The sequence below is a fragment of the Somniosus microcephalus genome, chromosome 5 (assembly GCF_052327205.1).
Source record: "Somniosus microcephalus isolate GS21.2 chromosome 5, FLI_Smic_1.0, whole genome shotgun sequence".
Taxonomy (NCBI): domain Eukaryota; kingdom Metazoa; phylum Chordata; class Chondrichthyes; order Squaliformes; family Somniosidae; genus Somniosus; species Somniosus microcephalus.
In genome coordinates this window covers 79,359,692-79,373,424 of record NC_140991.1, presented here as the reverse complement: position 1 = coordinate 79,373,424, position 13,733 = coordinate 79,359,692, and the positions used below count along the sequence as shown (strand labels likewise).

At 45.1% G+C, this 13,733-nt stretch overlaps 1 protein-coding gene across 1 annotated transcript in view; it reads right to left on the bottom strand.

The window, feature by feature from the left end:
* Positions 1 to 13,733, bottom strand: part of cubn (cubilin (intrinsic factor-cobalamin receptor)) — a 447,009-nt gene that overhangs the window by 360,777 nt on the left and 72,499 nt on the right. The window contains exons 12-14 of the mRNA XM_085987872.1: positions 10,992 to 11,157; positions 9,617 to 9,842; positions 4,734 to 4,864 (exon numbers count right to left, since the gene is read on the bottom strand). Coding sequence (XP_085843998.1) covers positions 4,734 to 4,864; positions 9,617 to 9,842; positions 10,992 to 11,157 — 523 coding nt within the window. The remainder of the gene's footprint in view (positions 1 to 4,733; positions 4,865 to 9,616; positions 9,843 to 10,991; positions 11,158 to 13,733) is intronic.

Here is a 13,733-nt window from a genome sequence, read left to right as displayed (position 1 = left end):
CACTGCAGTACAAGGTGGACAATTTCCTGTTAGCCTACAGAAATGCGATACGTGCAGTCACCAACCAGACCCCGGCCATGATTTTCTTTAACCGAAGGTTGAGATCTCGTCTGGATTTGCTCAGACCAAATGTACGAAGAGATGTAGAGAATAAGCAATTCCAGCACATCAATGAGAAGCCGACAAGGAGCTTCAATGTAGGGCAACCAGTCTTGGCCCGCGACTACCGAACAGAGAAATGGCAACCAGGAACGATATGCACACGGCAGGGGCCACTAATGTACACAGTGGATGTTGGGGAGAACATTGTGAGACGCCATGTTGACCAGATCCTAGAGTCACAGGAACGAGTCAAACCCATGTCTCGCCCATACGTACCTGGTGATGAACCCGACATACCGGTAGCATGTACCCCAGAAACAGTAGCATCGGAAGCTGATGAACCAACCGACGACAGGGGGCCAGAATCGCCTCAGCACCAAGAGCAAGACACTCAGGAAAGGCGCTATCCAGAAAGGATCAGGAAGCCTCCCCAAAGACTGAATTTATAAATAGACTATTTTCAGTTAATGTTGCATGTTAAAAGTGTTAATTGTAATTAGTTGATATTTAATTGTTAAATGAATGTTATGGTACTGTTAATCTAAAAGGGGAGGAATTGTAGTGTATGTACTTTTAAGGGGAGAACTACTTATTACAGCTCCTGTATACTGTAGTACCGGCAGTGACCACACCTGTATATAAACCCTGAGTAGGGATTTGTACTGTTAGTTTAGAGTAACCCTCATCCAGTAAACACCTGTTGATTGTTCCTCTGCAGTCTCTGTCTATTTCTTGAAGGACACCATACATCAAGATTCACGGATTTAACATAGGTGACATGCATCTCTGGTGCTACTTGACCAGGCAGGCATCCCTGCATTGCTCCTCCTCTTCTTCCAGTAAAACAAAGATACGGGGAATTCCCAATGCAGAACCTATTGTACTCCGCATGAAACATGAGAGGAAAATGAGAGCAAATGGCACAGAAGGCAGATGTCAAAATAGTTGTCAACAGCAAAAGAAAATGTATAAAAACAATTCAGAAGTAATCTTTAAATCTTGATGCCAGCCTCATTTGGTTCTCTTCTGTCTTCTTTTTGTGCTTGGCAACCTTGGATGTCTGTTTTACACGGGCAAAATGAGGAGCCATTTTAAGTAGAGTTGAAATGGCAGTAAATGGGGCAAAGGACATTCTGACTTCATTTTGCCTCACTTGCATTTAATTGCCCAAAAATGAATGGGAGCTGCTTGGCACTGTCAGAAATGATGGGAAAAAATGGGGGAGGGAAAAAATGGGGTGGGTTGAGATGAAACCCATTTTTGCAAATCATGTCTGGTATTATTTACATCTGTAGATTTGCTGCTGCATGAGGTGGGTGCACTCCAGGGCACCCTCCCCTCAGGACCTTGTCTGGCAGGAGGAGGTACAGATGAGACAAACTAAATGGCACCCTCAAAAGACTTAAGAAGTGCCAGTTAGCAGCAGGAGCAGGTAACCACCACAGTATGAGAAGAGCTGCCCGAAGTTGCAGGATCATCTAATGATACAACACTAAAAGGTACAACCATCCCATGAGATCCTCCCAGTGGATGTCAGTAGCCATATTTACTCCTTCCACTGGAGCAGCACCCAGAAGGAGCAGATTAGGTTCAAGAGGAAGCACCATGGTACAAACAGTAATGTCAAATATATAACTCACTTTTAAGGAAATTAAATTATTGCACTTAGTTTAAACGCAGGTCCCATCAGTTCATTTAGGTAGTAGCAAGTGGATTGATGATGATGCATGGGAGTTGATAATGGAGGGCATGCTGTTGATTGGCCACTGCATTGTGAACAAGAGGACAGAACTGTTTGTGAAGGAGCCAGATTCCACATTTAGTTGAATGTCTGGCCAAACAATGACTGCTGTATGAGTATTCCTAGCTGTGACTTGCATTCATCCATTTCTTTCTTCTCTTCCTCATCCAAATCTAGGAGTGCCACTGGATTGCCCAGGTAAATTCCTGTGTTGATCAATTTGCTTGCTGCAGTTACAGGAAAAGCAATGGGGAAAAAAGTCTTCCAATGAAAAATAAATCAGGGCTGAGCAACTGCAGGATACAATACAACATTCAAAATGTAGATCCAGTAAGGCAAACAATTGCAATCAACAATAGCAAGTCCAACCCTTAGCAAACCAACTCCAAAAGCCAGACCATCAAATCCCTCCTGCACACATTTTATATGGACTGGCAGCACTAAGCCAGTAAAACTGATCAACTTCAGTTAGGGATCAATTTTCGTAAATTTGCATCAAATCTCAGGTCAAGGAGCAAAGCTTCATAAAAGCTCAAAGAAATTCTAGATTGCAGAATTGTGCTCTCTGTGAATCAGGACAGTCAGCCTGCTTGTCTGACTGTCCTGATTCACAGAGAGCACAATTCATGCAAGCACTTTTAGAACTGAGTCATCCCACCATCTAGACAGGTTAAAAGGGCTCAAACAAATCCCCAGATAGGTGGTATTTATCCCAGCACACAGAGCGAGACTAGGATTTGTCAGGCACTGACAATCATTATGAGACAGTCACAAGAGACTTGCATAGTATCAGTAGGTTGGAAACAGGCTAAATTGGTACCTATAATCAAAAAGGTGACAAAACAGACACCAGCACATACAGAACCATTAGTCTTACTTCAATTCTGTGTAAAATAATGGAATTGATAACCAGGAGTAAATTTGAGGATTATCTGTACAATGATAACCTAGTAAACAGCAATCAATATGAATTCAGAAGGCAAAAATCCTGTCTGTCTGAAAATCAGCCCCCTCAACATCTTAAGAGTGGATATATTCAACTTCCTGTCACTTCCTGTGAAAAATCCTGGAATGAGCAGTGGGCCACAGGGAGGGGGTAAAATGGTTTTCCACCTCATCTCCCATCCTTACCCACTGGAGTTACAAAGGGGCATTGGCGTAACTCCAGTGGGAAATGTCCCCTCTACAATTGGACTTCGGGAATCTTTTGTACTGTTTGCTGTTACTTCAGCCAATCGACTGTTTCAAGCCTACACGTTCTACCATCCATCACTGGTACCACAAATACCACTTTGGGTCAATTTTTACTCACATGGTTTAATAAAGCAATGTAAATGGATACAACATTTGGTTCTGGCACACCCACTAAAGAAAGTTTTCTGCTATTGTCATCAATAAGAGGATAGTATCATACAGCTGTATACAAATGGCTGGAAATGTGGGTTTTGTTGTGGTTCCCACTTCATTTTTTCCATCCATCAAGAAATACTTAAATAATTCTGCACCCAAAATGTGAAAATGGAAATTTTTTCACTCATTTTTATTTACACCTTTCACAATTTTGATGGAATCTATACATTAGTGATGAATGTTACATTTCAAATCCACTTATTTCTGGATTATAAGTCACTTAAGGACACCATTCTGTACTTTTAAATGTGGAGTTCTGGCATTCATTGCACAACATACTTGAATCAGTAAAGTATCCCAGTTGATAAATAGTTTGTTACAGCAAAACCTCTTCCACTGTTAGTGATGAGGTATTCAATTTATACACCTTCCCTCTTCCACTGTCAGCAATAAGATATTCTGCACGCAGATCTTCCCACGACTGTCTGTCATCAGATGTCTCACACATGTAAATCCCCTCTCATGTCAGTAATGACATAGCTAAATATGGATCCTCCCTCTAGTGCCAGTGATGAGATATCTAACGTATGTTTTGTCAATGATACATCATGCTAAAATTCCCCTGTAGATCAATGAGCTATTTCCTTGTACATAGGAACATAGGAACAGGAATAGCCCATTAAGTCCCTCGAGCCTGTTCCGCTATTCATGGAACATGGTTGATCTGTACCTCAACTCCATTTACCTGCCTTTTCGCCACATTCTCTGATTCCCTTACCTAACAAAAAACAATCAATCTCAATCTTAAAATTTCAGTTGACTCAAAAGAGTTCCAGATTTCCACTGCCATTTGTGTGAAGAAGTGCTTCCTGATTACAGATCCCTTCAGTGGCAATGATGAAATCCCACAAATTGCAAGGACTCCAATTGAAGTTTAAGACCTGTAGTTGAGGCTCGATATTCAAATTTAACTAAACAGAATTTATCAATAATGGGTCTGCCAGTTTTTTCTTTACCCCAGAAAGATTCCTCTGTCAATGCACTGTAATTAAATTCCACCTACTGTGGGAGTCACCATTTAATATGCCTTGTCTGAAAAATTACACTCAATATGCCTACTAGATGATGTCACTTCTTCACTAATCAGAAGCATGGTAGGTATGGCAATGCACTTATTCTGAATGTGATATTTTAAGTAAGGCAGACTGTTTAGTGTTGCCAACTAGATATGAATGTTTTTCTCTTAAAGAGCAATAAAAAAGGAATTAAACAAATGGGATTCCTAGCAAACTCAATAACATTACTGTCCTGTTAGTTAGTTTTTAATATCCAACCTAAAGGATTGGTTTGGTATGCTAATATTGAATGTCAAACCCAGTGTCAAACCAGAGACTAATGTAATTAACAAATATCACATGCTGGATATTCAAATTTAAGTAAACAGGACTCAACAGCATTGGCCATACTATCGATATCTTGCTCATTATTATAATACAGAACCACCACAGCAATATTAAAATTCTACACAGTAACAGCATACCTGATGAAGCATCAAGGGAATCATAACTTGCTGAGAATCCCTCAGTGGCTATGCTTGAATTAGACACAAAAAGAAGACTCATCATACTGCCACTGCTGGTTATGGAAGGAGGAACAGCCCTACCGCAGTGCCTGTAATACGTGAAAGAAATATTGACTTTATCATGAAAAATGTTAATTTTCTTCAATAATTAAAGCAAATATATTACTTTGAAACCAATAATATTTTTCATTTTCCATAACAGCATATAGAGTGCACTTTTTTTTGTACATGATATGAACATATGGAGGATAGAGGCATTGTGGGGAAATGTATTAGAACAAAAATGTGTTGTGTCACAAGTGGCAAGTTTCCAAGCTTGACAAAGCTGCTGTGGGAATTCATTCAAGGCAAGCAAGGCTCTGTACCAAAAGAAAAGAGGGAGGTGTGGAACCCAGCTTAAGATTCACATTAGTAGGGTTCAAGGAGCTTGTCTCATGCCAACCAATTACAAGACGGCATGAAATTAATTGTAAGGGAAGACCGTCAGCCAGACTGTTCCACTCTCCCGGAAATAGCCCTTTTACTACCAGTGACAGTGAAACAAATAGGGAAAGGCAGACAGCGTCTGTTTAGTTGCTTCATTACATCACTTACTAAAGTTCCCTACCCATTGATTTCATTATTAGGTAATTGTGAATGCTGCTTTATGATGGCTCATTAGCCAATCAAGAATAGAATTTCAGCTCAATGGTATAACAGGATACACTATTGACTAATCATTATATATGTACTGCATTATTTACTGTCTTCTTTTAGGTTTTGCCCACATTGCACTACATTTTCTAACTGTTCCCAGGTCTTCCAATGTTCCTGTTAAGAGGTACATAAGTGTGCTGTAGACTTTCCCTGCTCCTATCAAAAAATGCCCTCATCTCTGCTCATAGTCGGTTCAAATTGTCTGTCCAAAGTTGAGAACTCCCCATCGTGAGCCCTACAATCTCACCATTCGCAAAGAAGTGAACAGGATTGGCTATTCCTTCTGTGTCCACCCCTGGAAAAAACTCTCTCCCAACTCACTTACAACTGCACTTCCAAAATCCCAAATGTCTAGTCTTTGGCACTCCATTCACCACGACAGTTCGGCAGCTACCGATCAGTTCAACCACATCCTCACCAGTACCTTTGATGCCCTTGTCCCTATAAAAACCATTACTCTCTCTCACCGTGCCCGTTTCCCCTGGTACGGCCCTTATCTCCGCTCCCTTAAGTCCAAAGGATGCAGACGTGAAGTGAAATGGCGGACAACTGGTTTAGCCAATTACTGGATCACATAAAGCACTATCAGGTCCTGCTCTTGTCTGCTAAAACTGCTCACTATTTCAGAATGCAAAGAAAATCCCCAGCTTCTTTTCTCTACTGCAAACCGTCTTCTTAAACCCCTCCCCCCTGTCTCCTCCGCCCTCTCGCCCGTCTCCTCCGCCCTCTCCCCCGTCTCCTCCGCCCTCTCGCCCGTCTCCTCCGCCCTCTCGCCCGTCTCTTCCGCCCTCTCGCCCGTCTCCTCTGCCCTCTCCCGTCTCCTCCGCCCTCTCCCCCGTCCCCTCCGCCCTCTCCCCCGTCCTCTCCCCCGTCTCCTCCGCCCTCTCCCCCGTCTCCTCCGCCCTCTCCCCCGTCTCCTCCGCCCTCTCCCCCGTCTCCTCCGCCCTCTCCCCCGTCCTCTCCCCCGTCTCCTCCGTCCTCTCGCCCGTCCCCTCCGCCCTCTCGCCCGTCTCCTCCGCCCTCTCGCCCGTCTCCTCCGCCCTCTCCCCCGTCTCCTCTGCCCTCTCCCCGTCTCCTCCGCCCTCTCCCCTGCCTCCTCCGCCCTCTCTCCCGCCTCCTCCGCCCTCTCTCCCGCCTCCTCCGCCCTCTCCCGCCTCCTCCGCCCTCTCTCCCGTCTCCTCCGCCCTCTCCCGTCTCCTCCGCCCTCTCCCGTCTCCTCCGCCCTCTCCCGTCTCCTCCGCCCTCTCCCGTCTCCTCCGCCCTCTCCCGTCTCCTCCGCCCTCTCCCGTCTCCTCCACCCTCTCCTGGTCTCCTCCACCCTCTCCCGTCTCCTCCGCCCTCTCCCGTCTCCTCCGCCCTCTCCCCGTCTCCTCCACCCTCTCCCCCGTCTCCTCCACCCTCTCCCCCGTCTCCTCCACCCTCTCCCGTCTCCTCCATCCTCTCCCGTCTCCTCCACCCTCTCCCCTGTCTCCTCCACCCTCTCCCCTGTCTCCTCCACCCTCTCCCGTCTCCTCCACCCTCTCCCCCATCTCCTCCACCCTCTCCCCGGTCTCCTCCACCCTCTCCCCTGTCTCCTCCACCCTCTCCCCTGTCTCCTCCACCCTCTCCCCTGTCTCCTCCACCCTCTCCCCTGTCTCCTCCACCCTCACCTCCAACAAAAAGTGTGAGGAACTCATGGACTTCTTTGTCATTAAGATTGAGACCATCCGTTCAGCTGCCTCTGCCATTTCACTTTTTTTCCCTAGCACACCAGGCCAAACTTCCTCTAAGACTCCCCCCTGCCCTAGCCTTGAACTTGCATCTTTCTCCAGTTTCTCTGCGATCTCCCCTCATGCCCTCTCCGAGCTCATCTTGTCCATGAGATCCACTTCCTCCTCCCTGGACCCTAGTCCCACTAAACTGCTGACCACCCAACTTTCTTTTCTGGCTCCCATGTTGGCTGATATTGTTAACGGTTCTCTCTCTTCAGCTACTGTCCCCCTCTCCTTCAAATCTGCCATCATCAACCTTCTCCTCAAAAAAAACAACCCTTGACCCCACCGTCCTTGCAAACTACTGCCCCATCTCCAACCTCCCTTTCCTCTCCAAAGTCCTTGAATGTGTTGTCACCTCACAAATCCGTGCCCATCTTTCCCGGAACTCCATGTTTAAATCCCTCCAATCAAGTTTCCGCCCCGCCACAGTATCAAGACGACTCTTAACAAAGTCACAAATGACATCCTATGTGACTGTGACAAAGCCAAACTATCCCTCCTCGTCCTTCTTGACCTGTCTGCAGCCTTTGGCACGGTTGACCATTTCATCCTCCTCCAACGCCTTGCCACTGCCGTCCAGCTGGGTGGGACTGTACTCGCCTGGTTCCATTCTTAGCTATCTAATCATAGCCAGAGAATCACCTGCAATGGTTTCTCTTCCTGCTCCCACCTCATTACCTCTGGTGCCCCCCCAAAGAACTATCCTTGGCCCCCTCCTATTTCTCATCTACATGTTGCCCCTTGGCGATACCATCTGAAAACACAGCGTTAGTTTCTACATGTACTGAGGGAGTTCTGCACTGCTGGAGGTGCCATCTTTCGGATGAGACGTTAAACTGAAACCCCGTCTGCTCTCTCAGGCGGACGTAAAAGATCCCTTGGCACTATTTCAAAGAAGAGCATGGGAGTTAACCCCAGTGTCCTGGCCAATATTCATCCTTCAATCAACATCACTAAAACAGATTATCTGGTCATTATCACATTACTGTTTGTGGGAGCTTGCTGTGCGCAAGTTGGCTGTCACGTTTCCTACATTACAACAGTGACTACACTTCAAAAAGTACTTCATTGGCTGTAAAGCGCTTTGGGACGTCCGGCGGTTGTGAAAGTCGCTATATAAATGCAAGTCTTTCTTTCTTTCTTTATGTATGCTGATGACACCCAGCTCTACCTCACCACCACTTCTCTTGACCCCTCCATTGTCTCTAAATTGTCAGACTGCTTGTCCGACATCCAGTACTGGATGAGCAGAAATTTCCTCCAACTAAATATTGGGAAGACCGAAGCCATTGTCTTGGGTCCCTAGCCACTGATTCCATCCCTCTCCCTAGCATCTGTCTGAGGCTAAACCAGACTGTTCGCAACCTTAGTGTCATATTTGACCCTAAAATGAGCTTCCAACCGCATATCCACGCCATCACTAAGATCGCCTATTTCCACCTCCATAACAATGCCCTTGCCTCAGCTCAACTGATGCTGAAACCCTCATCCATGCCTTTGTTACCTCTAGACTTGACTATTCCAACACACTCCTGGCTAGCCTCCCACATTCTATCCTCTGTAAACTTGAGGTCATCCAAAACTCTGCTGCCCATGTCCTAACTCGCACCAAGTCACGTTCACCCATCACCCCTGTGCTTGCTGATCTATATTGACTCCCGGTTAAGCAACACCTCGATTTTAAAATTCTCATCCTTGTTTTCAAAACCCTCCATGGCCTCACCCCTCCCCATCTCTGTAATCTCCTCCAGCCCCACAACCCTCCGAGATATCTGCACTCCTCTAATTCTGGCCTCTTGAGCATCCCAGATTTTAATTGCTCAACCATTGGTGGCTGTGCCTTCAGCTGCCGAGGACCTAAGCTCTGGAATTCCCTCCCTAAACCTCTCTGCCTCTCTACCTCTCTTTCCTCCTCTAAGACGCTCCTTAAAACCTACCTCTTTGACCAAGCTTTTGGCTATCGGCCTACTATCTCCTTATGGGGCTCAGTGTCAAATTTTGTTTGTTAACGCTCCTGTGAAGTGCCTTCAGGTGTTAAAGGCGCTATATAAATACAAATTGTTGTTGTAGCATGCTGCAGCTGCAAGTGAGTGACTGGGCTACATCAATGGCTTTAAAACTCATACGTTTAATAGAATTTAAAATGGATGGGGCAGGAAGGTCATCTTTCACTTAGAATCTGTCACAAATAGAATTAGTTATTGGCAGCATATCTGTCCATTCCTAAAGGGATTAACTACTTATTCAAAACTTAGTACCATGCTGAAACTAGTTTAACATTTGTCTTGTTAAAGCAGTTTTTGAGGCACCTAGCAATGCTGGTTACCCAGGAAACTTGATAATTAATATTACTGTCACCAGACACAAAATGCAAAAGTTATCATTTCTTACCTTCTGATTGGTCTGCCAGAGCTAATGGTACCATTATCATACACTTCAACATAATCCTTGGTGCAGTTCATGTGATATTCAATATTAAAGGAGGTGAATGTAAGGCGGATGACATATCCAGGCTGAACTGAGATATACCAGATACATTTTCCACCATGTAGATAATCTGTCGGGTGTCCAGGACTAGTAATGGTACCTACTGGTTGTGTCAGAACCTCACCACATCCTACAAAGAAAATCATTCTTTTTCACTGACTGCTTGGTACAAAGAGAAAGCCTGAATGATAAAGAACTTATATAACATACATTCTTAATGCTGTCAATTCTGATCATTCCATCACTTTTTAAAAAATGCATTTCTAATATAACAATGAGGAGTCAATAGCAGAATGTAATCATCCTAACCCATTTATATCAGAGTTTACTTCAGACCCCAAAGACTACAGCAAGTTCTCTGCAGATTTCAAATTACACACACATTTTGTCATGGATCAAATATCATCATGTTTATAGTCTACTTCAATAAATATCTGCATATTAATAGATCTCAAGGAGCCCCCATAGATTCTAAATCCAATAGCACTGCTCCTCTGATCGCTAAGTGAGCTTTTCAAGATGAATAAAATGGTGATTTCCACAGCCAGAGAAACCAATGCAAGAAGCAAAATGCAATAAACATTCATGTTCGTTTAAATAAGCCAGTTTAATAACGATATTTCCAAGACAAACCAAAGAGTCTTGAATTAGATTCAACTATTTTATATGGAGAAAGTGAGCTCTGAGGGCAAAGATGGCCAGAATAAGATCAAATCTAGCACAGGACCAATTCACATAAGTGTTGTGGCTTGTGCTGGTCAGCAGTGCAGCCTCCTGAAAACTGGTCAGTTTCTTTCTCATGCAGCACATTTTTTAAATCTCTGGCTGTGGGCAATACTAGCAAGCCAGTATTTATTACTAATCCCTAGTTGCTCTGAGGGCATTAAGAGTCAACCATGTAGTGTGGGACTGGAGTCGCTTGTCAGACTGGGTAGGCTCCCTTCCCTGCAGAACATCCACCAGCTTACATAGTCATTTTTCTGTTACCAGTCCACAAATGGCCAGATTTATTGAATTTACAACTTGCCTCGGTGGGATTTGAATGAATTAACCTCTGGATTATTAGTCCACTACCATAACCACTAGGGTACCGTATATCTGTGTTAGGTGCATGGGTTTATAGGCCCAATTTCCCCTCTCATGCTTAGCCACAACAAGGCTCCACACCACCAGCAGAGTCTTGCAATTTTGGGTCTATTGCAGCCAAGATGCTTCTAAAGAAGATTAAAAAGAGGGAAGAGGTCATGGATAACAATAAAATAAAAATATTTGAAATCACCTTTTTCAGCTGATCCATACTCAGCTCGAAATCCACTGTTAACCATTTTAGAGTCTGTCTTGAACTTGATGTACATTGACCTCTGTATTGACTGTACTATAGGTGGAATTACGGTGCCACAATATTTACCGATCAATGGAGAGTCTACGACAGCACCATCTTTGACCTGGAAACAAACAGATTCCTTTAAGATGAGCAACAGGCTTTACCATAAGCTCATGAACAAATGAAACAATTTTCTATGGATACAATGAAAAAACAGTTCCCAGTTGAATCTGGATACACACAACTAATCTTTTAGTAAATTATATGTTCACATACCAAATTGTGTGATGTTATTTATTACTTCATTTGGAGAAAATATCAATAACTCTTCTCTAAAAAAAAGTAGTTCCTTAAAATAAGAACAGAAAACACTGGAAATGCATAGCAGGTTAATAAGTATCCAAAAAAGAAAGACAGATTAATGTTTCAAATGGAACTCTTAAATCACAACCGGTTCATGAAAAGTAATTCATAGTTTCCATTGGCACAGCCAATGGCAAATGGTTATCAGTTTTTAGTGGCCTGAGACACTTGTTGGTTCACACCTGAGCTCCTTCTCCGATGATGGAGTCGGGACGACTCTGTCAGGTCGACTCTGTCAGGTCGCCCACTGACAAGGCGCCAACCCCGGTATCTTGCTGCAGATATTTTAACTGCAGTTAAAATGCCCCTCCTCATCTCTGTAACCTCCTCCAGCCCTACAACTCTCTGAGATCTCTGCTCTCCTCCAATTCTGGCCTCTTGCGCATGCCCAATTTTCAGCGCTCCACCATTGGTGGTCGTGCCTTCAGCTGCCTAGGCCCTATGCTCTGGAATTCCCTTCCTAAACCTCGTCACCTCTGTCTCCTCGTTTAAAGCGCTCCTTAAAACCTACCTCTTTGACCAAGCTTTTTGTCAGCTGCCCTAATATCTCCTTATGTGGCTCGGTGTTAAATTTTGTTTGATAATGCTCCTGTGAAGCACCACGGAACGTTTTGCTATTTTAAAGGTGCTACATAAATATAAGCTGCTGTATAAGGATGAATTGGGGAGGTTTCTGTTTAAGTGGCCGAGTAGGCTGATATCAGGATATCAAGAAATGGCTGAGCGCACTGGATACAGCAAAGGCTATGGGCCCCGACAACATCCAGGCTGTCGTGCTGAAGACTTGTGCTCCAGAACTAGCCGTGCCTCTAGCCAAGCTGTTCCAATACAGCTACAACACTGGCATCTATCCAACAATGTGGAAAACTGCCCGGATATGTCCTGTCCACAAAAAGCAGGACAAATCCAATCCGGCCAATCAGCGTCCCATCAGTCTACTCTCAATCATCAGCAAAGTGATGGAAGGTGTCATCGACAGTGCTATCAAGGAGCACTTACTCACCAATAACCTGCTCACCGATGCTCAGTTTGGGTTCCGCCAAGACCACTTGGCTCCCGACCTCATTACAGCCTTGGTCCAAACATGGACAAAAGAGCTGAATTCCAGAGCTAAGGTGAGAGTGGCTGTCCTTGACAAAAAAGGCAGCATTTGGCCGAGGGTGGCATCAAGGAACCCTAGTAAAATTGAAGTCAATGGGAATCAGGGGGAAAACACTCCACTGGCTGAAGTCATACCTAGCACAAAGGAAGATGGTTGTGATTGTTGGAGGTCAATCATCTCAGCCCCAGGACATCGCTGCAGGAGTTCCTCAGGGCAGTGTCCTAGGCCTAACCATCTTCACTGATGATTGCACAGTGTTCAGTTCCATTCACAACTCCTCAGAAAATGAAGCCATCCATGCTCGCATGCAGCAAGACCTGGAGGACATTCAGGCTTGGGCTGATAAGTGGCAAGTAGCATTCACGCCACACAAGTACCAGGCAATGACTATCTTCAGCAAGCGAGAGTCTAACCACCTCCCTTTGACATTCAACAGCATTACCATCGCCGAATTCCCCACCATCAACATCCTGGGGATCACCATTGACTAGAAACTTAACTGGACCAGCCACATAAATACAGTGGCTATAAGAGCAGGTCAGAGGCTGGGTATTCTGTGGTGAGTGTCTCACCTCCTGACTCCCCAAAGCCTTTCCACCATCTACAAGGCACAAGTAAGGAGTGTGATGGAATACTCTCCAGCTCCAACAACACCCAAGAAGCTTGACGCCATCTAGCACAAAGCAGCCCACTTGATTTGCACCCCATCTACCACCTTAAACATTCATTCCCTCCACCACTGGCATACCATGGCTGCAGTGTGTACAAGATGCACTGCAGCAACTCGTCAAGACTTCTTTGGCAGCACCTCCCAAACCCGCGACCTCTTCCACCTAGAAGGACGAGGGCAGCAGGCACATGGGAACACCATCCTGACTTGCAAATATATCAACTTTCCTTCATCGTCACTAGGTCAAAATCCTGGAACTCCCTCCCTAACAGCACTGTGGGAGTACCTTCACCACACGGACTGCAGCGGTTCAAGAAGGCGGCTCACCACCACCTTCTCAAGGGCAACTAGGGATGGGAAATAAATGCTGGCCTTGCCAGTGATGCCCACATCCCATGAATGAATAAATAAAAAAGGCACTGACAGCCCGCTGTGAACATTAAATGATCTCATCCCTACAATTTGGCATGGGGGTCTGTGGCCTACTATTAGGTGTGGTGGATGGGCGGTTCTGCTCAGCTACTCTTCCACTGATGGAGTGGCCGCAGCAGAATTTCCAAGC